Raw genomic sequence first — 26,274 nt, 5'->3', positions numbered from 1 at the left:
GTGGGAGCGCGAAAGTGCCCTTTTCCGTCCCCTCCATCGGTGGGAGATGGCACCCAAAGTCCGGTAATTATTTAAAACGGGCCCAATCAAATATTCATGAGCCTTATTGCGAGCGGGATGGATGAGTGGGGTGGCTTTTCCGCCACTCTTACCGTAACCGCAACCTGAGAGCGCCCATCGTACCAGGCTGATTCATGCGCGCGCTTTTCCCTGTTTCGGTGGGTGGTGTTTTCACATTACATTAGCCTGCTGCGAGTGCTATTGTTGTTTTTGTTGTTGGAAGGCGAAAATCCTCTCCTCTTGGGCAAAAGCAGTAAACTCGCCTCGAGATTGAATGTGATGGAATGTTGATGTGCTTGCAGTGTTGGTGTGTGTGTGCTTAGCAATGTCCTGAGCTAACACAGTTAGCTGAACACTGGATGTTGATTGGACCTCCTGAAAGGATGACGTTGTTTTCGTTTTTGCGGTGTGGCTGCTACGACGACGATGTCGTCATTTTAGGACCTCGTTGATGGAGCTTATTGGGAAAGTTTCACTCAGACTAAAAGGGTAAATGGTGTGAATTTGGACTGTAAATATTAGGGTGGTTCAAATTTGACTTTTCTTCTTCAATTGAAGGGCTGAATAATACAGCAATTCCATTTGAAAAAAGCAAGAACCGTAAACGTTTTGCATCATTAGTTTGTCCATATAATTTTCCATACAAATTTGGCAGCTGTTCTTACAAAAATGATAAATATATCGCATCAGAAAAAAATAAATAGTGCTTTTTGAAAATCAAGTTTAAGTTACAAATAGTAAAAATCTGTATCTTTTGAAGGAATTTTTTGATCGATTTGGTGTCTTCGGCAAGGTTGTAGGTATGGATATGAACTACACTGAAATAAAAAGATACACAGTAAAAAAATTGGTGATTTTTAATTTTACTATTTGTAACTAAAACTTGATTTTCAAAAAGCACTATTATTTTTTTTCTGATACGTTTTGAAAGGCATCAAATGCCAACTTTTAGGAAATTTCCAGAATGGGCTAATTTAAACTAATTTAAAAAAAATTACAAAATGACAATATTTTCAAAAAAGTTACCTTAAAATTGCTTGAAAACTTGAAAACGTTATCGAATTTTCCCTAAAGTACTTTTTGATTTCAAATTCGAAAAAATCAGTATTGATTCAAAAATTCATAACTCGGTCAAAGATATTTTGCCCATTCTGGAAACTTTTGAAAAATTGGCATTTGATGTCATCTAAAACATATCAGAAAATAAAAAAAATGTTTTATTGCAAATCAAGGTTTAGCGACAAAAAGTGAAATCATTTTTTTCAGTGCAGTCCTTATCTATACCTACAACTTTGCCGAAGACACCGAATCGATAAAAAAATTCCTTCAAAAGATATATCGTTTTTGTACGGACAGCTGCCAAATTTGTATGGAAAATTATATGGATAATCTAATGATGCAAAACGGCATCTTTGGGCTTACCGAAGGCACCAAAAAAGTTTCAGCCTGATTAAAAAATACAAAAATTAAAATTAATGAAAAAGACCGATTTCGTAGAGAGTTGCTCTTATAAAAAATAATAAAAAAAAACTGAAGTGTAAAAGTATTATGATCTCCTACTTATAAAAAAAATATATTGAAAGAGGCAGGAAATTCCACAAAAGTTCTGTTTATTTCAGTTAAAAGCGAGTTTTCGAAATATCGTGAATAAAAAATGAGCAATAATTTGACATAACTGAGAAAAATTATCTAACCATTTTTTTTTACTTTTAGAAGCTGTTTTTTAGCAACTAGCAGTCTGATCGCCATGGAAAAAAATGATTATTTTTTTCATAAAATAGCTTTTTCAGCATTAAGCAGTTGGATTAACAAAAACGAAAATTAGTTTTTTTTTTATTATTTTATACGTAAATTACATTTTGATTGACAATATTTCCGATGTTTTCTCACAATCTAAACTTTTCAAAAAATCAAATCTCTCGTACCAGATTATGCTTCATTTAAAACTCTTGCGCAAAAGGTGTATTTTTATTTCTCTAAAACATTTAAAAAAAATCGAAAATGTAGAAATATTTTGGGAATTGAACTTCTACAGATTAAAACGTATATTGAATTATATGGGAAGTTTAATTTCCATGTGCCTGTTTTTTAACACCCGAACAGACGATAATATCTAAATTCATGCCATTTCAATAACAAATATTGTTAAAAATATAAAAAGTGTTATGGAATATTCTTGCAAAATCCATTTTTCCATAAGAGTTTAATAACAGTTTATGTTATCACAACAAAATTTGTCATTGGTCTAATATTGGTTGGAAGCCAAAACAACTTGGGAATAACATTTTTTGTTATGGAGGAATATCTCCGATTGTTATTGGGGTGATCGGATTAGTTGTTAAAATAACAAAATATAATAACAAAGATTTGTTCGAAAAATAACTGGAAATGTTATTAGTCTGTGCAATCCAATAACAAAAAAATCATAACGACGAATAACAAATCTTGTTATAAATAACTTTTAACGTTATTGGCCTAGTATTTTCAAATATCAAAAATTGTTATTCCCACGTTATTTCCGTCTGCTCGGGCAGTCCTACAACCACAACTACAACTTTGCTAATGACACCGAATTGATCAGAAAATCTACAGATTTTCTTACATTCACATGCTAATTTGGTATGACCTGCTCGAAAAATCGTAAGGAGACTAGTATGGAAAAACTTATGATGCAAAATAAATTGGACAAAATTTCATCCAACTCAAAAGAAACGAAATTAAAAATTTGTAAAAAAATGTGGAATTCTGGTAAATTATTCAGTAACACCAATGCTACGATCGAGACGGAGAAAAATAGAGAGGTTTTTAATGAGTGTTCATTTGTCCGTTCCCTGTGCTACCTACAACTCCCCCTCCCCCCCCATGGGACCGCCCTCAAACATGATGTCCTCCAGCCACGAGTGTGCTTCCTGTGCACTGAATGGAAAATTAACGTAATTTAGTGTGGAATCAAGACATTATTTTAATTTAATCGCCTCAAATGTGTATAATATATTCATTCCCGTGGACTTGCCCTGGATGGCTGGTGTCTGGGTGCAGCAGCAATTTTACATTCTATTCCATTTGTACTATACCCACTTCTAGCTGGTGGCATTCATTTGGAGACATATTGGTCCGATTCGCCTATTGCTCGGACCGGCGTTCCGGCCACCTTCAGTTCAACTTCCCTGGCGGAGCAGCTGTGGGTGGTGGATCGGAAAATGGGTTTTGTCTGGTCGATTCCTTCCTCGGTCTCGCCCACACACTCACTCACTACGGAGAACGACCGACCTGAAAAGGACGACTGTTTAATTTCGATAAAGCTCGCTTTTTCGCTGGCTGCACAAGTACAACAAGTCTGCTTCCGACGACGACGACCGACCTGCCAGGAGACTTGCCTATAATAGGTGAATGCCGTTGACGTCGTCGTCTTCAGCCAGACTAGAAATGCGCCGCCACATTTGGCCACGTGTCCTCGAAAGCAAGGACATGAATGTAGGCGCGCGAGCAGAGTCTTTTGTGTGTGATGACGGCCGAGGACGAACTTGGTGACGAATATGACGACGAGCAACACTATTCATTCATTCATGGTCCGCCGGCGTGGATGTGAAGGCTCTTCTGGCTTTAAAAGTTAAATATTTAGACTTGAATAATAATAAATATATGCAGATCACTCGGCGGCGTTCGCTCTTCGGACGGGTTTCGAGAAGGGTAGAACGTTTTGTATGTGTTTGATTTGAACTGACGGTGATGTGAGGACTTCCTGAGGGAAATTGTGACTATGTTAGTGACCTTAACATATTTTGGGGTAAATCGCTTAATTTCAAGACTCATGTTTTTCATCAGCAAATACAAAATCATAGAATACTGCGATTTAAAATTAGAAAAGATCGTTACTCTCTTTCTTCTTTCCCGATTTTCATTTTTTTTTACGATGTCGTAGAATACATCGCAATAAGGTCGCGATAGCAGTCCGTGACTTTAATTAGAGCGGTTTTCCCTTCAAATCGACCCGCTAATTCGCTGCGACCGCTTATGCAATGAGTTCCCTCGAGGCTGTAGGTCACCGTCACCACCGCCGATATAACTATCTAAAGCTCTCTCATGAGGTGATCCTGCAGAATAGCTGGAAAACCCTTCCAGAATCTGCTGATTCCACACCACATTGTTCGCGCTGCTGCATCGTGGCAGGCCATGAGGTGGCTGGTTGGTGAGTGGCAGGAACTCATTCGCTCGGAAATAAACGCCCCGGAGGCGATTCAAGGCCTGCTCGGTGAGACTCGACGCGGGATGGTTGCAAATTGGACCCCCTCGAGGTGCTACAAAATGGCGGCGGCCTCTTCGTCGTTGCGGCATTTCGCTGCTCTTAAACGTTGATTAATGGAACCAGGTTAGTGAGATTAATTGTTCCAAAGTTGTCACACAGCATGGCATGCACCACGTGGGTGGGCACCACGTGCGAAAGGGAGTTGTAAATCACCGACACTAATCGACAGACGGGTCAAACCACACCACCGCATGTTGGGTGGAGTTCCAGCCCAGCGACACGCGGAAGACAAATTAATATTTTTTTTGCGCGAATTAATTGATAAAAAATCAACAACCGGGCACCGAACCGGAAACGCGTCGGTTAACCTCGGCATCCGCGTTGGCATGTTTGAGCGGCGTAACGAGGAGAGCGAAAAAAATACGCACGCCAACCGGCATGATTTGGTCAAATAATTTGCATAATTGATGTTTGTGGTTAGAACGGGTAATCATTGGAGCTTGACGATAGACAAATGTTTAAAAAAAAAATTAAGTCTCATTGGAACAAAAGTCCTCTAAACAAGTTTCAAAATGCGTTACAAAATTTTATTACGGAATAAATTCTTAACAAACAGACGAGGATCGTGAGTAAAAAGACTTCGAATGTTTCTGAGAGGAAAACGGAATTCGTGAGATAATGAATCAGCATATGACTACTTTGATTTTTTAACATGATATCATGGCAGCAGATACTGTAAAGATTGACATTTCAAAGTCAAATGTCTAGGAATTATTCCTCACTGTGGACAGTTTCTGTTTTTATTTTTCATGGAAAAACATTTTTTGAGCAACCTGACAGTAAAACGGCAATCTTTTCACTGTATGTTTTTACTCTCAGTTTGAGGTATGAGTTTAGATCGGGGACTTTTCTTTCTTTTCTTCAGTATTGAAAACACAAATATATTACGCTGCTTTGCAAACTGTTTTATTTCCAACATTTACGAGACGAGACTATTTCGAAAACAAATAATCATTATCAAATACATGTAAATATAAACATGAATCTCGAATGTATACTTTTAAAAGAAAAAAAGAGGCTTTTTGTTGATCAAATCGATATCAATAGGAAAACAATATTTTTTTAGCTAGAACCGAATAGCACACTTCACAGCTTATAGCTGGAAAATTAACCTACTCCATGATTGACGTGAAGTTAGGCTCGGTTGCAGAATCTTTGTTTTTTTATTCAATGCAAATAATTTCAATTGATTTTCAATCACTACTTTTCAAAATCCTTTAGCAAGACGGACAAGACGAGTCGGACGATCGTGGTCGATCTCAAGAGTCATTTAGACGTTGTATTTTGAAATGGAAAGACTATTTTTTGTAATCTCTTGTTTTAGAATTCATCTAGAGACAAGCTCTTTTGGACTGACAATCGGGATGAAACACAGTTCATTTATGTCAGTGCGAAAAAGTATAAAAATCAGTGCGAAAAAGTACAAAAAAAAACATACATACGCACTAACTAAGTATCGCAATAAGTAAATATTTCGATGTGGTTGTGAGATGAAAGACATGTTAGTACTCCCGCCGACGTTTAGGGTAAGAAGTCGGTTCTCGGAATGGTATCAGGTAGAGAACCGACTCTAGACTTGTAAGATTGAACAAAATAAAGTTAGTCTCTACTGAACGCTTGAAGTGTACACTTCATTAATATCATTATTATCTTTTTTTTTATTACAAAGTGTGAGAGTCATCGGATTTAATTAAATTTGAAGACATGGCACTTTTCAACAGGAATTATGCATTTAGAATAATCCCTGAATTGAAGGGAAAACAAAATTTCGATATTTTTCTTGGGCAATGCGAATCTATACACCAAGAGTTCGGAACTTCATGTGAATCGGGGTTGATGGCCTTTATAAGGTCAAAAATAGCTATGCAACGCCCATCACCGTCAGCAGTCCCAACAAGTGGCCGAACGAGCCATTCGACTCGCAAACGTGTAACTCTTGGAATACTTCGTTGGATCGCGAAAGAAAATCACAAATTATACCATCAAGTACAGTAAATATGGAAACCATTAAAATAACAGTGAACAGATTGAACACTACATCAGTGCCAATCATCGTAAGAACGAATTTAAAATGTGTAAAAGGCCTAATTCAGTGCCTCATAAAATGTGAACTTTTAACAATGCTGAGAAACTATGAACAATCGATGTTAGTGAAAAAAAAAACAGGATAATACAATAAAATAACTCTGGTGAAACCAACCAATCCGGAAGTGAAAAATCTATTGAATCCACGAAAAGTTATAAACTTTCCACCACTAGTGACGGAATCCGCACGCAGCAAGAATGTGCAAGATTAAAAATTGGAGGAAAAATATTCGCAGAACATCAGTAAGCAGTTAAAATGAAATTTAAAACTTACGAATCGCGAGTGAAACTCTGTGACTACGAAATCTTACATAAACTAGAAGAAAAGAGATGTAGAACGATTTTAAAATTACAATGGGCGAGATGCAAACTGCAGCAACAGCAGCAGCATTAGCAGCGGCGAAACCAGGTGCATCCGCGCCAACCACTTCGGCAAAAGGGCCGTCCATGGACTCCTAGTTTTCTGATCGTGGTAAAGACAATTTAGTATTAAGTAAAGACACATTTAGTATTTTAGCATAATTTAGCTTAATCCCTGAATTGAAGGGAAAACAAATTTTTGACATTTTTCTTGGGCAATGCGAATTCATACACCAAGAGTTCGGAACTTCATGTGAATCGGGGTTGATGGCCATTATAAGGTCAAAAATACCACCAAATATCTGGTCTAATGTTAGGAACTGTAAAAATTTTGCAGAAGTAAAGAAAAAAAAAACTTATTTGTAAGTTTGGTGACGACACTTCGTTAAGCGAAATGATGACTAATTAAAGCTTTGAATGAATTAAAGGAACTAGTCATTCAAACTTACTACCAGTGAAGAGTCAATTAGATATCAAGAAAAAATGACAATTGAGCAAATGAGCTACTATTTGTCTAGAGATCACAGGATAATTTTTGGCTATCCTACAACTCTTTTAGAAGCAAAGCATATTTTGAATAACAAAAAGATGGGTAATACCAAGATTTCGAAAGATTTCAAACCACTTGAGGAATTAGGACAAACTACTAATCAAAATGAGTGCGCCACAATTCTTTTGTATAGAAATTTCAGTGGAATGTTTAAAAAAGAAGATCACATTTGGCAATCTATCGGCAGCAGCAATCATCTCACGTGTTTTGTGTATGTCACTGACGGGACCGACAGGATGACGCCATACTTCCTCTCTTAATTTATGACGGACATCTGGTTTCAAGAACAAAAAAAAATACATCCACCCAAACAGAAATAGAGTCAGAAGAATCAGAATCTGAATCAAATATTTCTGATAAAAGTTTTTCTTTTAATACGCGTAAAATTACGTCACTCAAACTGGAGAATGTTCCCATTTTGATGGGGTTTTATCAAAACTAAAACAATTTACGGCATTAGTAGATATCGTGTATAAAATAGACGAAGATAAAGACAATGAAAAAATCTTTGCCAACTCAGTTTATTATTTACGGCTATCAGAGTCGGTTAGAAGTAAATTAAATATTGAAGTTCAATCTTGGAAGCAACTGAAAGAGTTTTTGGAAAAAAGAATATAAACATGATCCAACCATATCTTTTAAATTAGTTTCGAAATTTAATCAAATGTTTAGTTGAGAAATTCACTGAATTTGCTAAACTTGCTACCAGCGGACAGACAATTAGATGTCAAGAAAAAATGACAATTGAGCAAATAAGCTACTTTTTGTCTGGAGATCACAGGATATTTTTGGCTATCCTACAACTCTATTAGAAGCAAAGCATATTTTGAATAACAAAAAGATGGGTATGTTGTGACCTGAAAGACGATCATAAACAGATTGTCTGAGAGACGATCATAAACAGATTGTCTGAGAGACGATCATAAAAAGATCGTCCTACTAGATGTACGCATACGTCATTATGCAGGTAAAAGGATATTAACCGTCGCCGACATAATAGATTTACCTGTTATCGACAGCGTTAGTTCATTAGTGATAGGTAGTTAATTTTAGTTAACTACTGGCAGTTGCTGTGAATCCAAACAAGAGTCGGTTTAGTTTTCTAAGAAATATATCACATCCGTTTATTACACAGGTAATACGCAGATTCTGAAAGATTTTAAACCACCTTTCTGCCCCACAATTATTTTGTATAGAAATTACAGTGGAATATTCAAAAAAGAAGATCAGATTTAGCAATTCATCGACAGCAGCAATCATCTTTCGTGTTTGGTGTAAGTTCAATAATTTTCAAAGAGGACAAAAAAATATGTTCATTACACATTCAAACACAAAAAACTGAAGATGTAAAACCACTTGATGCAACACTACATTTTAAAAGTAAACGAACAAAACACCTTAATTTATTTCACTAAACACTACTCCATCCGCACAGAGCACAATCTCACTTCAGACTACTTTGCTCTGCTTCTACGCTGGCTCGTTTTATATTCATGCTTAATGGACAGGTAGTGTTTGTTTTGATCAAGTTGATAGGTATCCCGAAAAAAAAGACGTTAGTAACTTAAACTGGGAATTTTCACCTTGTTTCACCTACCTATTGTTCCTACCGCTCTTTGGAAAGTCGTTAAACATTGGCTAGACTGAAAATTTTAATACTTTTTGGCTTCTTTTTTATTTTAGTTATTCTACGCGAAATCTTTTATTTGCGTTTGTCCTAAGGTGTGATTTTGGTCACTGATCATGAATTTTAAATTCATTTTATAATTTTTCGTGACGGTGATGCTGTTCAGCGCCAACATGTTTTTTTTTCAGCAAATTGCAGCTTAAAATGGTGATTAGACAGTATTTGTATGTCACTCCTAAAAAAAAAGTACAAAAATCATTGGAATTGTATTTTTAGATAGAAGTCTGAGCCTGAAATAGATTCTCCAGACAATTTACATAACATCTTGACTGAGGAATAACAGTGGCTTTAAAATAACAAAATAATTGTAGAAAAAATGGGTTATTGTTGATGCTCTACCTTTTCAAATGGGTAAATGAGTTTCGCTTGAAGCTTCGGTTTAGAAAGCAGGCGTTGGCAGTATATTTTCAAATTTTAAGATTTTATTCTCAAGGCAAACAATTGGATGTTGCTGTTGAGACTGTTTTTATTTAGTTGATATATTTTTAACATAATCAAATTATTATTTTTAGACAGCTGGCTGTCGAAAGATTGAATCATTAGGGTGACAAGAAAAATTTAAAATTTTGGAAAATCTCAAGAGGTACCCCTGGTTTGATTATTTAGGCAATAATAAGTAACTGTGCCAAATTTGAGCCAAATCGGTTAAGGTTTAAGGGTCGCTTTTTATCCTTGAAGTTTATATGGGAAAATTATGGAGTATGGAAAAAAACGATTTTGGCAGCAGGTGGCGCAGGTCTTTAGGAAATTCGATTTCTTAGATCCGAGTTAATCCTGAAAGGCAACGAATGATTATTTGGCAAGTAATTTTTTTATTCGTTTAATATTATCTATATATATAAAAAATTTCGACGGTTTTGTTTAAACGCGAATCAATTCAACACGGAACGTCGGATCGAGGTGCTCTTTGTTGCGTTGGGTTCGTATTAGTCCAAGGAAGGTTCTTACGCTATTTAATTGACAATTTGGCCACTCTGGAATCGATTCCGGAGCATCGGCAAATTGTATGGAGAAAGTTACGTAAAATCATATTTTGATCACAGGAGGTTGAATAAGCAAAAAATCAAAAAACGTCAACAAACGAAAAAAAGGCAGAACGAAGTTTGTCGGGTAAGGCTTGTTTTAAATAGAATTAAAAAAAAACACATCACACTTTTAGGGAACAATCCATAAAACGTGTTTGAACTCACAACCGCACCAGGAAATCATTAGAACAACTTTAATTTTCATCCCTACTGGCTTCCTCCAAGCAACAACCAGGGAGTGTGGAGTTGAGGTCCTCCGAGCATCCATCCCATCCTGAACTGCGGCTGCATCCGACCCGATCTTCTGTAAGAAACGGATGCTGCTGCTGATAGTGGCACAATACAACAGCAAAAGGAAGCCAAGTCGTCGTCGTCGTCGTCCTCGAAGAATGGATTTTCTATTGTACTCGCAGGGATTTCGTAATATCCAATCCATTTCGATTATCGTGTACTGTGGAAGAGGACGAGAATGTGTGTGTGTGTTTGGTCCTTGTCCAAAGAAATGGGAAAACGATTTTCTCAATGGGTGCTAACTTTGGTTTGGAGAAAAAGTGAAAGAAGAAGAAAAGTCGGAAGCAGATCGAACAATTTCACTTGTATTATTGGGAAATTTATTTATATGATTGAGTGGGCACGAATGCCTTCCTCTAATACGTGTGAGCTTTGTAATGGAAGTTGCTATTGTCATCGAGGTAAAAACACTTGTATAAATCAACCCCATTCGTGGCTTTATTTATCGCGATAATCTGCTAAATCGCAAACTAATGCCGGCCGCGATTTAAAGTGCATTAAATGCTTCATTGTTAGCACTAATTAAGTTTGATCGCTTTATATTATATTGCGCCAAATGATAGTTTGAATGACACCGCTCAATTAATAGTTTTCCACACGAATGAGTTCTAACAGGTACAAATTGCAGCCTCGCCCTCTCTCTCTAGAACTAAGCACGGGGTAAACCGCAAACAAAACGCACATTGATCGCATTAATTAGATGTTTGCCACTGTAAAACTCCAATTAAAAATGCCACCTCTGCGCAAGGGCAAATAGACATAATCAGACAAAATAATTATCGACGTTGCACTGCCATCAATATTGGGTTAGCGAATGTGTGGTTTGGTGGGAGGGCGAAAACGAAACAAACAAAACAATGTTGATTCTATGACCCATCAGATGCAAATTAAACATCACAATAGAGGCTGTTGTTGTTGTTGTCGATGTTGAGAGGTGGTAAAAAAGTAAACATTAGTAAAAAAGGATACCCGCACGACAGATTGTTGAACAAGTGGGAATTTTTAAGTTTTTGTCAATAGGCATGTTATTTATTGGATTTTGGTTTGACAATCATCGATTATTTATTAGAATAAAATTAATGTTTTATGCTACAAAATTTGGATCATTTTTATTTTATATTTTAAATTGACATGGTTGTTTTCAGCAAAAAACAGAGTATATTTCGGTTATGATCTCACTGCTTTGGTCAAATCGGCTCAACATTTTGGTGAACACTCGAAAAACCTGTTCCGTGTACATGACAAGGCCGATTTCTTGAATTTTTTTTATTCGAATTCAAAATTATTTTAATTTTTTTCATATGAAACATCGTCAGATTTTGATTTTCGTAGAAAAAAACACACTTCTTAAATCGGGCTTCGTCTTGCCACGGGATTCTTTACTCCAAATTTTAGCCAATTTGGACCACCAAATGTTGAAATTTCTTGGCATCCGTAAATCAACTCGGTGTTTCGAGAAAAACGCTCAGAAAATTTGACAATTTGAGTTCACTATGCACAGGGCAAATTTTTAGGATGAATCGTCTGTTGATCATCTTTTTAGTGGATTAAAAAAATCAATGATTTGGAGTTTTGAGTTTTCTTTCATGCATGTAACCCCTTGACTTATTTTTGTAATTATTTAGTTATATTAAATTAATATAATTGAAAAAAAAAATCTTTTTTTTTAATCTATGTATTTTGATTTATTTGGCATACAATATTTTTTATGAACAAGCTTAATTTCTTGTCTAAATTCACAAAATGAAATATAAGCTCACTTAAGTTTGTATAACGATTAAATTATTTTTTTAAAGAATCTTAACTTATTTAAGGGTGCACAGCAACCAAGGAAGTTGTTATCTTCTTATTCCAAAATGGACAAACTTACGAACCCAATCCTGCAACAATCTGATTGTAAAAATAGGCAAATTTTGTTGTAAATCGCTTAGTAGACTGTACTTTAGGGGATGAATAAAAAATTATATCGATAGTTTACGTAGTTTCGAAAATACTAAAATATCTGTATCAAAAATCTTGGAGCAAAAGCTCTGGTTGATGTGCACCGTTAAGATTGATTTTTTTTTTATGTTTTTAAATGACAATTTGTTTTTTCGATATTTTTAAAAGAGCGAGGTGAGTATAGCTTCGAAAACTTTTTTTAAAGTCCAATTTATTTGTAATTAAAAGTTTGTATTTTACCTTCAAATGTTTTAACATATCTGAAATGTAGATTTTAACTGCCTCAACCCCTTCTAAAACAATACACTCAATATTATTTTTATTTACACCATTTGAAATCTTTACTGCGCAAAACTACTCCTTCAAAAAGTAGCAATTATTGACAATGAAAAAGAAATATTATAATAACATCAACTACATAATTTTTCAATAAAATTGCAAAGATATTCAATGCAAGAAAATAAATGAAAAATTAAAAATTGCATACATGCTCCGGGTGGACTTATTGTAAAAAATTAAATAGATCTTTAAAGAATTAGCCTTTATTTAGGCTGCCTAATACTTTTTAAATTTTAAACGTAACAGTTATTTTGAAATATTTTCAATTATATTAATTTATATCAATAAACAATGTTTGAGAAAGTTTTTTTTGTTAAAAATGTTTTCTTCAAAATTAAGATCGGATTGGCTGGCCTCTTGAACTCAATCAGAGTAGTAAGACATAAATTAATAGTTTAATAATTGGACTCAAATTAAAATATTATTTATAATGAACAACTATATTTTTTGGTTGTTATTAGACAAGGTGCCATTAAAAAGCTTTGACAAGACCTGAATTTTGACTTATATAATACATTTTCAAAGAATCCTGAAATATTTTTTCCGCAAAATTGAAAAAAAAATAATACAAATCAACGTGATTGTTTTATCTTATCGCCTATTTGGAAAACTGGAACCTTTGTGAAATTAGTTTTAAGTCAAGGAACACTTAGAAATTTTTCCACAATTTCCAAGCTCTATCCCACAACACCACAGAATTTCCATACGATGCATGGAATGCTGAATACATTTCACTTACAATCTGCATAATTTTCCGATACCATTCGTTTGATCTACCCTCCCATATAGTTTCCCTCTCGCATCGAAGCTTGCTCGTTCGGCAACAAAAACGAGGTACTTCAAATCAAAAAGCTTTTTTCCCCATACTTCCAAGTTTCAAACTGCTGTATCGTTCATTACGTAATGGATTGCTCTTTGCTCAATGCTTTTCAACCAGAATTTCTAATAAGCAATTTTGAAACGGATCATGTGAGCTTCCATCAAAGTTGGCTCTTCTTGGGCGTGTTTTTTTAAATATGAAATCATCATCGTAATTCCACCACAATTGCCGGTTAAATAAGGTGGGATGGATTGATAAGCAAACACGGGTTTAATTTTTGCAAATATTGATTAATTTGCACAGCTTGAGCTTCGGGGCCACATGTTATTGATTCGATTTTCATACAGCCTGCGGGTAAATATGTGAAAAATATTTGCATTGTTTGCGATTAACGCCACCAGTTAATCCTTTATTAAAATGATAAATTTTCATTGCGTCGCAACGTTGCTTTAAATTTCTAACGCCAACTTTGATCGAAACGAAGAATCAGCAGAAATTTTTCTCATAAATGAGCGAGTAAATCTCATCACTCGAAGTCCATCAAAGTTGGCGCTGCACGATCGGCAGTAAAGAAAAGCGAAGATAACTTTCTAATAAATAGTGATTATTATTGAGAAACTTTTCCCCTCTCGCCTTAAATGGCCGTCATCGAGCAGATGTCACGAACAATGGATCTTCAGGCGAGGGGGAGTCGTTAGAGTGAGAAGGAAAAAATTAACAAAGTTTTTCCCTCATTCCGGAAGAGGAGGACAAGGAGCAACTTTTGTTATTTTTAAAAGTGTGCGACGACACTTTTCTCTCTCGCATCATGGCATGCTCGGACCTTCAATCACTAGCAGTCGCTCGACAGGATGTCAAAGTGGGACGGAAAAATCCCATTTTCTTAGATAATTTGAGTCACATTATCCGTTTTTCAATTTTCAATCGAGCTTCCACTTCGCCAAGAAAGGACTTATTCTGCTCACGAACTACAATAAGCGATTATATCTCTTTCAGTGGCGATTTCAACTTATCTTTCAGAACTCTTTGTTTGGTCATGATGAAAGGACAGGTTTCTTTATGTTGCTACTTTCTAAACATTTTATTTTATAAACATTTTCCAATTATGACAAAATGAAACTTAACCATACCACTTGAGCTCCAATGAAGCTATATCATCCTTGCCAGTTCGGAACGTTAATTTTTTGGTTCCATTCGAATAAACGTCAAGCTGAAGTGACGATTCCGTGTACAATGTTACGGAAATTTCCACCGTAAGACCACTAACTTTAGCATCATGATTGAATGCATACGAATCGCCCTCCAAGTGATCCACCTCTTCTTCCTTCAAAACCCGTTTCCTGTTGACTTTCCCAAAAACGTAGAATCGACTGTTTGCACTAACTGGATCAAGCTTCTTCCCATCGGCATCGTAGAAGGTTCCTTTGGAACGCTTCGCGTCGGTCGGAAAAACGCCCTGATCCGTCACTCGGGGTGCAGCGATTTTGACGTTTTCTGTCTTGACGATTTTCACCTTGCATCGACGTGGCTTACTGGGATCGCATGCTTTGTCGGGTTTACGACCACTTCCGGTTGGTTTTGGTCTTCTTGAGGGCTTCCTTGACGGCTTAGTAGGCTTTGCCGAAGGTGTTGGCGATGATGATGGTGGGGGTTGGCGTGGCCTACTTTGGGAAAGCAATCCACCGGGAGCTTGCGGGTCGTACAGATCTAGTTCTCCCGGTAGCATTGGGAATTCGTTATCCACGTAGTACTTTGACTCTTCTGTTTCATCGTCATTTGATTGGGCATCGCTGAACTGTGGAGCTTTATATCTTTTGTAGGTTTTGACTGAAATTGTTTGTAGAATCAGATAACAGATTTTTTACCAAATTTTATCTTACTCTTGGCATCAACTGAGATTTTCACTGAATAAAAAAGTATAACAGAAACTAGAAGCGTAGATTTTTTCATTTTTTAAAGTATTTCCATTTTGTAAAATGTAGAACAGCATTTATATGAATTTTCACACGATTAGCGCTAAGCAATGATTGATTGTATAAAATAAATTACCATCGATGTCAACCACTTGACAGAAGTGATTTATTGTAGCATGTGTTTCTAGGTTGAAATACACTCTACTGAAGTCTAACAACCATACCAAACGAGCTGCAAATAGGTTTTTGCACTGCTGTTTGTCTGATAAGTTACACTTTTAGGCACATCACCAACAGTTTCATACCCAAACCCTCCATCAACGTATACCGGCTCCATAATTTCAATCGTGACTCCAGTAGCTTTCGAAAACCTATTCTTAATCGAAGATTCCCTCCCAGAGTGGTCCAACCTGTCCTGTCCAAGCCTCTTACAACCCTCAACCTTCCCAAACATTTGAAACTGGTGCGTTGAATCCGTAGGCTCGATCAACTTACGACCAGCGTCGTAGATTTTCGGTTTCTCCGTTGTGGTCGTAATTGGGCGGAAGTCCCTCGCTCTAAATGCGGGACGTTTGACGGGTTTCCGCAGCAATCCCCCGGGAGGCTTCGCGTTGTACAGGTTCAGCTCGTTTGGAAGTGCTGGATATTCTGCGTCGCTGTAGTAATCGCCCAGATAGGGGTCGTCATAGTTGGTGGCTTTGTCGCTGAACAGTGGTTTCGCTGGACTGTTGTATCTTGCTGGAAGTTGGTTGAAAATTGTTGAAAAAAGGTTGCGTTAGAAATTTTAAACTACCTTGAGCTGCAATTGTAACGGAGACCAGTGGAATCATAATAATTATAATAATTCCTGCCATTCTCAAGAAGCTGTACTCGATCTTTGATGTTTGACTGGATATTTATAGAATTACTTGTTTGCATTTAAAAGGAGATGATGTGGAAAACACAGACAACTTGAAGAAATAAATTAAATCGCATACACCTAGGGTTAATAAAACAGCCAAAGGAAAATATTTCAATTCCAAACTTGCTGATTGTATATTTTTATCAAATTCTAAAAAAAAAACTATTTGTCAAATATAGAATATAATTGAAGACCATAGTTCCCTTATAAGATAAATGTTTGTTGAGAAATAATGCAAAACAAGAGAACATTGTTTGAACAGGTGACAGTAGCTGCAACTTTGTCACTGTGATTCGAAATTTATAGACATCTAAAGATTAGAATGAATTTCAAACGTCTTTGTTAAAAAAAGTTTATTCAAACTAAAAAGATTTTAAATCCATAAACAATAACATCATTTTCAATTAATTTCTCAGGTATATTCAATAAAGTAAGTAATTCTCTTCCAAAACCGAAAATGGATTTTATTTGTATTTTTTTATTTAGCTCAAACTTTGTGGGACATTCCCTATGACCAAAGAAGCTTTTTTGTGTCATTCATTTACCCATTTAAGTCTCCATACAATTTGGGCAGCTGTCTTTACAAAAATGGTACGTACATATTTGATAATGAAACGTTGTTCTCGACTGTATTACACAATTAGGTTGTTTTTCGGCTCAGCAGTCAGAGACAAATTTTTGAATTTGCAATCAAAAAGTACTTTACAGATTTTTTGATTTAGGGTCCCGTTTTGCCTTCCTCACCTTAATGAGGAAAGGCTATAGAATCACTCGAAAAATAAACCTATTAATTTGACCTCGTAGACCCACCTTCACGTATACATATTGACTCATAATCATGTTCTGAGCAAATGTCTGTGTGGATGTGTGTAGGTCGGAGGACAAAAAATGTCACTCGATTATCTCCGGACCAGATTAAAGGATTTTGACCGTATTAGTCTCATTCGATCCGTCTTGGGTTCCCATAGGTCTCAGCAAGTTTAATTAAGTACTTCAAAAGTTATGCAAAAAAAACGATTTTGGCGTATGTCCGGAAGATTGTAAAAATGGTGTTTTTTGCAGGAAAACCTATCATGTTATACATTTTCAGAAAGGTATTAAACCTTTCCAATGAGCCTAGAAACATCGAGGATCTGACAACGCTATCAAAAATTATTAGCAATTAAGTGTTATTTATTCAGTTTTTGGAGGCCGGATCTCAGATATTTCAATAAAAATGATTTCCGGGTCCATCATGCAATCCATCGTTAATAAGATAATCGAAGCACCTTTCATATGAGCCTAAAACATCGAAGATCTGACAACCCTATCAAAAGTTATTAGCACTTAAGTGTTATTTATACACTTTTTGGAGGCCGGATTTCAGATATTGTGATAGAAATGTTGTCTGAATCTTCCATGCGAACTATCGTTGAATAGGTTTTTTATCAGACCTTGCCGATGAGCCAGAAATATTGAAGGTCTGCAAACCCTATTATACCCTAAAGGTGGATTAAATAACGTTTTTGAAATATAGCCACCAAAAGTTGAATTTCAGCGTAATATTTGCAGTTTTTTGATTTTTTAAGATCGTTACCATGGTCGGAGGACAAAAAATGTCACTCGATTATCTCCGGACTACACAGAAAAAAAAATCATGGTAATATTACATCTGGAAAGGGGTACATCTTTTATGTCAGAAAAAATGTGTAATTTTACCTCTGAATATGTGTAATTTTACCACTATTCTGGTGTAGTGTCGCATTTTCAGTCTAAATTGAGGTAAAATTACATCATAAAAGAGGTAATACTCAACCTTCTAAAAGTACACCTTTCAAATTTACACTTTTTTTTGCTGTGTAGATTAAACATTTCTGAAAATATTTTTTTAATAGTTTAAATTTTTTTTTAAATTTTTTTAATTAAGCCTATTTTTGCGTGTGGCAAAAACATATTTTCGATTGCAAATTTAATATTTCGTCTTGTAAATTAATTTGATTTTATATAACTGGTCATTTTCAAAGTTCGCCACTTATTAATTTGACGAGGTACATTTAAATAGGAAACTCGTCCTTAACTCAAGCGCAACAGATACCTCTTTGAGTATCGTTAATCATAACAATGTCAAATAATATAAATACGTTTTTGGGAATGCAACTTTGTATAATAAAAAATAAAGTAATATTAAATCATAGGGATTTTTTTCTCTGTGCTTTTTTTTATTGATCAAATATTGCATTCAAAAATCAAATTTGGATTGTTTTTCAGCAAAGAGCATTTCAAAAACGTCTCACAATTAAAGCATTTTTGAAGCTGATAATCCGAAAATTCTGGATTGAATGCACCCTAGGATTGAAATTCCCTTATTAAATTCAGTAAATTTAACGAACACATCGATCATTTTAGTATTCAATTCATTTCCATAAATTTTAAAGTTTTTGGAGTAGTTCTCTAAGAATTCGCGTATTTTTAATTTTTTTGAATAATTAAGAAAATGTAAAGTATTTTTCGATTTAAAATACAATTTTGCAAAAAATGGTTTTTAATTATTTTTTGTCCAGATTTTCGATATTTTCCAAAAAACAAGTTTTATTTTCCAAAAACATATATCTCTTGAACCAGATTTGGTATTAACGCACTATGGTTTAAAAGAATTTTTTTTCAGATCCCTAAAACACAAAAAATAATAATAAATAATAACGTATTTTTGTAATTTAACTTTATCACGTAGGGGGAAAACGGGATTGTTTACATATGGGTTTTAAACTCAGTTAGAGATCAAACTCAACCTTTTCCTATATTCTCTTTGACACAGTTGCATTTGATCTTGCTTTGATTTTGATGTTTTGACCAATATTGAACATCCTTACAATACTTCTAAAGAAGAAGTCCTTCTAACAAATCTATACGTCTTTCTGTTTAAATGACAAGACTTTCAATCATCACCCTCCAAAAAAGGTCATCCAAAATATACCAAAGAGACTCCCCAATCGACCAACAAGAAGCTCGAAATTGTTTGCTTAGGATCCAGCAGCAAAGGTCATGTAATTGAGCCATTGGGAACCCCCCTTGGTAAGTCGTGGTAGCGCCCCTTTTGCCTTCGATAGAAGGGCATTAAATTAATAATGACCCAACAACGGGCACGATGCACGTCGTCGTCATCGTCTATCAGTTGATCGATAAATATTGGTCAAAAGGCCTGCCTGTGTCGAGCAAAGTGGACTTTGTGGTAAGGTGGACAATGCATTTTCCAGGTCGTGTGTGTCCTTATTGTCAACGATGGAATGTTGTTCCAGGGTAAACATTCGACGAACATCATAAGATTTTCGATGGTTGCTGGGATGACATGGTAAGGTCAGGGTTGAATTTGATCAAATTTGAGAATGAGTTGCTTGTAGATTCCTTATAGTTTAATCTATAATTTTTCACGATTCTTATATTAAAATAGAAAAATAATGCTTCAATCGTTTTTAGAAAGTGAATTTCCATTTCAACTCAATACGGAAACTCTATTAAAACTCTACTTAAATTTTTTTCAACCAGTTCCATTCACCTGCTCTGTGAAATTGAATTTAATTGAATTTTCTAGTCTGGCACCATCGCCAGTGTCTTTCTCCGTTGGAAAAGTTTCCCAAATCCCCCCGAAAATCACACTCAGAAACATCGGTCCCTCGGCATCTGTATCATGTTTTTAATATGCTCGACTTAACGATTATGGTTTTTCGCTCAGCCAGACATGTTTCACTTTCGAGAGCAGAACAGAACAGATTTTCATCACTCACCTCCTCAACCCTTTTCTCTCCTTTTTCCAGGTGTGCCCCAGTTCGATCGATCCTGCAAAAAGGGGAATCATTCGCAAAACACTAGTGTGATGACGACAACGCCGGTGATGAGTAATCGAAACGACCAACTACTTCTGCAAAGCCGGCAGCAGCAGCCAAAGTCGACGGAATCGACGGCGATGAGTTGAGCGTCGAGTTTTGAGAATTTTGCAACGTAACGAACGAAAACAAGCCAGAACGAAACTAACCTGAAAACACCGTACGAACGCGCCAGGGGACGGATTAAACATACGATGAGCTATCAACAAGGTGAGTGAGCGTCGGTTGATTTTTTGGGGTTTGGGGGGGAGGAGAACTGATGTATCACATTGATTGAGCTGGATTTGAGCTCGGGTGAGGGATGGGAAGTGAGATGTTTCAAAAGGTATACAAGGAAATGATTGAGTTTTACACTTTGTGAGACAAGTCGTTAGTGTCGATGACTTCAATTTGGTTTTAAGGTTTTGATCGCTTTGAACTAAATGTGAAAAAAAGGATCGTTTTTGATATTTGTATAACTTGAAGCAATATTATTATTATTATTTAAATTTATAAAATCTGCCTCTGTACATTGACATCTTGTGAGACTCATTTTGAAATATTTTTTTATTTATATATAAGTTGACAAAAAATGTTTTTACGATATTTGATATAGATGTTTTTGTTAAATATTCTAAATGTTCTCTACAATTGAGCAATACAAAATCCTGACTTTAGTTTATTTTTCGATTGGAATGAAATTTTGCCTCCAAATAAGCAATTTTATAAATTGTGTTAAAAAATGCAATCCGTAGAAGAATTCTTACAATTCATTTGCAAAGAACTTATGAAAAAATATATCTGCAAATTTTGTGAAATTAATAGAAAATAACACTGTTGTTCATAACGGTATTGGCGTATTTTTATCGAAAAAAAAACACTAAAAAAGTTTTATATACTCCACCACTTTCCATTACTCAACTGTAAAATTTGGAAACATGTAATTTTGAGTAAGCCTTGATGGTGTCAAGCATCAAATATTACATAAAAGTCCCTTTTACAACAAATTTCCATTTCATTACCTTTTTAGGATGCAAATTATTAAAAAAGACATGTCTTTTTCCGCATTTTCAAAAATTTAAGGGGTCGTACCGCCCCTCCGTCACGAGATATCAAAAATTGGACCTTCGTGATCAGTGACAAAAGTTACCTCTCAGGACAAAGTTTCATGCAAATCAAAGAGAGGTCGGGGCAACTGCTGTGTGAGTTGGCGGAGAATGATTTGGTTTAGAAAAAAATAGCAGATACAGAAATTGTTTTAAAAGTATCATTTTTAACATTGAATGAAAAACATACAAAATCGATAACTTAGCAAAATTTTGTGAAATTTTAAAGAATTACTAAGAGTGATGTTGTTTTGTAAACAAAATATTTTTGAATGTTTTTTTTTTCTTTTAACATATTTGAAAGGTTTATTAATAAATTGAAATGAACTGCATTTGAGAAACTGATTAGAAAATCTTTTCGAAAGAATTTTACCTACGTCACTTGAATTAAACATCCTTTTTGTTCTTTAAAAAGAAACAACATTGTGAGAGTAAGTCATTAGGGTGGAATTAAAAATTGTTTTTTTCACCAGCACATTTTGTTGGTCCTCTTCGGGGTCCCAAACAACCTCCCGAAATTCCAAACCTGAAAGTGCTGCCAAAAGATTAAAATACATTTATTTCACATAAGCCACATACGTCAAACGACCACCACACCAACGATATGTGTAATTATGGTGTCAAAAGCTAGTCAGAGTCTCTCTCCCCCTCCCCCCACTTGAACATGGCGTCAATGAGGAAGTTCACGAGTCTGAAGCGACGGTAATCCGGTCCCGCTGATTAGACCCGGTAAACGATGCTAAATTTTGTCATTACGAATTCCACCACGGCCGGCTGCATCCGTGGGGTGCGTGGGGGTGGCACTTGAGCGCGCCATTTGGCAAACGGGAATCTGCTTAATTATGTTTGAATACACGCGCACGCGACTCGTCGGAATGCACTCGCGACCAATCGAGGACCGACCGCGGAAGACAAATTGAGTCCGTATTTAAACAGCAGGCTGTGAGTGTTTTGAAATTCGCGCAGCTGGCAACCGAGTTGAGTTCTAGATTCGCGGTAAGGAAACATTATTCCAGCATTTTCGTCGGTGCAACGCCTGCTGGGGGCGATTTGCATGGGAAATTTGAATTTCAAACATGGCGGAAACTTTGTTTTGTGGAGTTGTTTCGGAAGTTCCGTGGCAGGGCTGCCAGTGCAATTAAATTTGCGTCAGTTTAAAAAAAAAAGTACAAAAATAGTCCCTCTTGGAATTATCAGCTCAATAACTTGTGTCCCGCCAAAGTGCAGTTCGCTTTATGCGCCACGGTTCACGAAGTTTTATTTTCCCGGAACAGACTCTTAATAGCCACCCGGTCGTCCCGGTCAAAGATCAGAACATTGAGGGCAGAAAAAAAAAATAAAACGACAGAATCATCGACAGTCCCGGCCGGCAGCAGCGGCCGTGGCAGGTTCGTTATTTGCTTTGGTTCATAAAACAGATAAACTGCTTTCTGGGACGTGTGGTGTTCCCGGGCCTAGAAGGACAGTTTTCCGAGGGGTTTGAGGATGCTGCAGGAATTGCAATTTTCTCGCTTCATGTGTAGGGAAAAACCGGGACCGACGACGTTGGCCGTGCCGGGCCTGCCAAAGATATTCTGTTAGTCCACACTGCAGAACCAAAACCGGGGAGACTCTTCTTTCTTTGCTCGAGTGGGTCGAGGGGCAGTGTTGCCAGCTTAGCACCATCTTTTAATGTGAAGAACAGCTCCAAAACCCTCACCTCTAGCAACACTGCCCAATCAACAAAGTGTGTGGGAGCCAGCAATCATTTCCGCTCAATCCACCTAGAAGAGTCCGTTTCCCCTTTCTTTCCATGTGTGTTTTCCCAGTAGATTAACTACACTGCAGTAGAATAGCACCTTTTTCCAACCCCCCAAACCACTTCACTCCACCGGACCGAGGGACACATGCTGGAGTGGTAACAGGAAGTCAGCTGAGAGCAATTTAATAATCATCGTAATAATGCAATCTCGGGATAAAAAGCCAATCTTCTTTTATAATTGTGTTCTGGTCTCTGGACGGCAATCAAGTTTTTTTTTTCGCTTCTTCTGTCCGTAGTAGGCTTGCTGGCGTGATGGTAGTAGGCGGGGTGATTTTTCTTGACTTTTTTCTGTTGGTGTGAGTTTGTGTTTTTGAGAACGTGAAGGGCCTACTGAGTTCGTAACGACAAGAGGTTGAGATAGTGAAATTAAAGGAAATTTAGTGATTTGCTGAAGCTTTTGAATATCTCATACTATAAATAGATCCAAACATCCAAAAACCTAAACTGAAATTGGTTAAACCTATTAAAATATTCCTGATTTACTGATTTCTAATTGTTTACTAATTATGTAATGAAAACTTAAAAATTCCATGTAGAGTTACCTGATTTAATCATTCGTTTTTAATAAGAAAAATTGAATGGTCCATTTGTTATCCATTCAGCCTACATTTTTAGACACATTTTCAGTGTCAAAAAATGAGATCTTTGTGAAATTTTCCAGCCCCTAAAATACAAATATTTTCAGAATTTTAAACTAAGCTTATTATTTCAAAAGGTTCAAATGTGTTTTAGCGCGTTTAAAGAGTATTTTTTTCTTTTTTCACATTATTTCCTACAACTTTTCAGAAGACACCATATCTGTCTTATTCTTTGATCAGAAAATATCTTTTTAAGATACAGATTATCAAAAATGTATTTTTAACGAGTTTTGCCTTTTTCTGAATAGCCCTGACGAATTCGTGAAAATTTAGCGAAGACCCGATCGAGCAGAAAATGTGTACACATCGACGTCGTCGTGCTATCTTGTCGCACCCGCCATTTTGACGTTCCGAGAAAAACGCGTTTTAATGTTTGACCTTGAATATACAAAAACGAAAGCACGCAACGTAAACAATAACAAACACGTTTTGTTTGGCTGACCATTCTGTGCATTGTCCCGAAGTTTGGTTGTATTTGGTTGCCGGAGTCCCGAGTTATAATTACAAATATTTACGGTAGTCTAGCTTGTACATGCGACAAACGCATCCTGACTTTCCTGGCCTGAAATCCCTTTGGCCTTTTGTCGCACTTACATCAATTTTCATGGAGTGACAAGATAGCACGACAAGATTGAAACTACTTTCATATGTAAAGGGACAAAAATGCACGGAGTTTTTTCGGTTTTTGTTGAATATCTCAGGATTGAAATCGAATTTTAGGGATCTGTGAAGGTCAAAAAGTGAGGCATTGTGAGCTGCACAAAATGGCGTTCTTAACTCAATTTGGCCCAAAATGCACGTACGACAAGTTAGCACGATGGCGACGACATGATATTTTTTTTAAAATATTTCGATATCGTTTTTATTTCACTTCACAAACCTCATTGCAATGTAACTTCCTTTGTCGTCACATAAATATTCAAACAAAAAAAAACATCTGGAAGTATGAGAAATATTGACATAAATAATCCATAAATCATAAACTTTAAAAAAATTATAAAGGTTTTAAAAACATACTTAGCATTTAATGAAATTCAATAAAAAAAAGGAATTGACATATTTATTTTGAGCCGCATTTTTACTTTACAATTTTTTTAAAATAATTTATTTCTGAATAATAAAATCAATAGCCCGGTGAATATTTCAAAAAAATTGTTACTAAGGAAATCGAAAATTAATTTCATAGATTGCTTAAACTCGTGAATCATTCCAAATAAAATTTACAGAATTTTAAAATTCGTTCTCATTTTTTTGTAAGGCACAAACACAATAAGTAAAATGTTAAAACATCAAGCAACCAAAAAAAAAAAAAAACAAAACAAAATTTACACTCGAATAAACGCGTCTCACAATTTCCCTTTTTCCGACACCATTAGCACCAAGCAACAACCTAATTTGGAACTTCACCACCAGCCAAAAACTTTTCAATTGCGCCAAAAACTCAACTTTTATTTCCTCCAGCCAGCCGGCAAACTTTGCTCTGCGCCCGAGCCAATTCAACTCACCAGAGTCAGAGCCCGAAAATTCAAACGCAAAAGTTTCCTTTTGTTTCACCTCACGTTACAATCAATTTCGGAATTATTACCGGTGGTTATCCTACCCCCCCTTTTTCCTTCCACACAAAAATTACACAATTTTACCTACCTAGACCTATGTGTGACGCAAACTGGGTAAGGTGGAAGCTGTGGAAGGGGGGTAATTTCACCCAAAATTGAAAATTTATTGTCACTCATATTTGCCGAACACGCTGACGTCGTTGTCGCTGGAGACTTTGTTACCTTTTGGGGACGGTATTGTACGATGGGGTGAATTTGAACACCATAAAATGTCTTTTTGAAACGAAAAACTCATATTTCAAATTTTAAATATGTTTCACTAAAAAGTTATCTTGGCAAGTTTCAGATGAAGTCGCAAAGTCACCCCACCCAACTATTATCCTTTCGTTTACTTCTTGTCTGCAACTGCTTCCCGAAAATGGCAACCATAAGCCTTGGAAAATTGGTGAAAAGCTTGGCACCCAAGGGGGGAAGCGAGAAAATGCCAAATTTCTATGGTTTAATTAAATCCATTCGCGAGCGGCGCACCGCGACGCCCAAAGACGTCGTCCTCAAAAAAAAAAAAAAACGGAAAACGAGTGTTCACTTTCTTTTATTGCCTCGTGGTACTCGACTTTTCCCCACACCAAAATTTGTCTGACTTCTTCTGGAATCGGGCCCAAAAGTTTGCACGTGGTGAACACCGAAAATTTTTCGCGCCGCGCTCCAAGTTTAACGATTTAATTTTCTTGTTCAATTTGCTGCTTGCTTTATGTAAATTTTGCCAATTTCCAAACTGCCTGCGAGAATGGACGGGGGGAGGGGCGGCTGTAAATAATAAAAGGCACCTTTCGAGTGAATGAAGAAAACGAACCAATTTGGCAATTTTGCTATTGATTGCTCAAGGGGGTTTGGTCTGGTCGAGAGTTGATAAAGTTCGTTCGCTAAATCTTTTTTTCTTCTCTCGCGAATATGAGCAACGCAACTTGCTGATCAAAGTGACCTGGTTTTGGCTTTTCAAAAGAGTTTTCTTTCTCTCTCTGTTTGAGATAAGGAACGAGTGTTGAAAAGAAGGGA

The 26,274-nt window shown here is 36.2% G+C and overlaps 2 protein-coding genes across 2 annotated transcripts in view; one reads left to right on the top strand and one right to left on the bottom strand.

Moving 5' to 3' along the window:
- LOC119766558 (epidermal growth factor receptor substrate 15 homolog) overlaps positions 1 to 26,274 on the top strand; it is a 164,200-nt gene that overhangs the window by 21,766 nt on the left and 116,160 nt on the right. The window contains exon 2 of the mRNA XM_038251314.1: positions 20,070 to 20,348. Within this exon, the coding sequence (XP_038107242.1) occupies positions 20,333 to 20,348 (16 nt within the window). The 5' untranslated portion in view covers positions 20,070 to 20,332. The remainder of the gene's footprint in view (positions 1 to 20,069; positions 20,349 to 26,274) is intronic.
- LOC6053782 lies at positions 14,585 to 15,414 on the bottom strand. The gene is made up of 2 exons (XM_001869775.2): positions 15,345 to 15,414; positions 14,585 to 15,291 (listed from the first exon to the last, which is right to left on the bottom strand). The coding sequence occupies exons 1-2, from the start codon at positions 15,412 to 15,414 to the stop codon at positions 14,585 to 14,587; spliced, it is 777 nt and encodes a 258-aa protein (XP_001869810.2).

The sequence above is a fragment of the Culex quinquefasciatus genome, chromosome 2 (assembly GCF_015732765.1).
Source record: "Culex quinquefasciatus strain JHB chromosome 2, VPISU_Cqui_1.0_pri_paternal, whole genome shotgun sequence".
Taxonomy (NCBI): Eukaryota; Metazoa; Arthropoda; class Insecta; order Diptera; family Culicidae; genus Culex; species Culex quinquefasciatus.
This window is presented reverse-complemented; position numbering and strand designations above follow the sequence as displayed.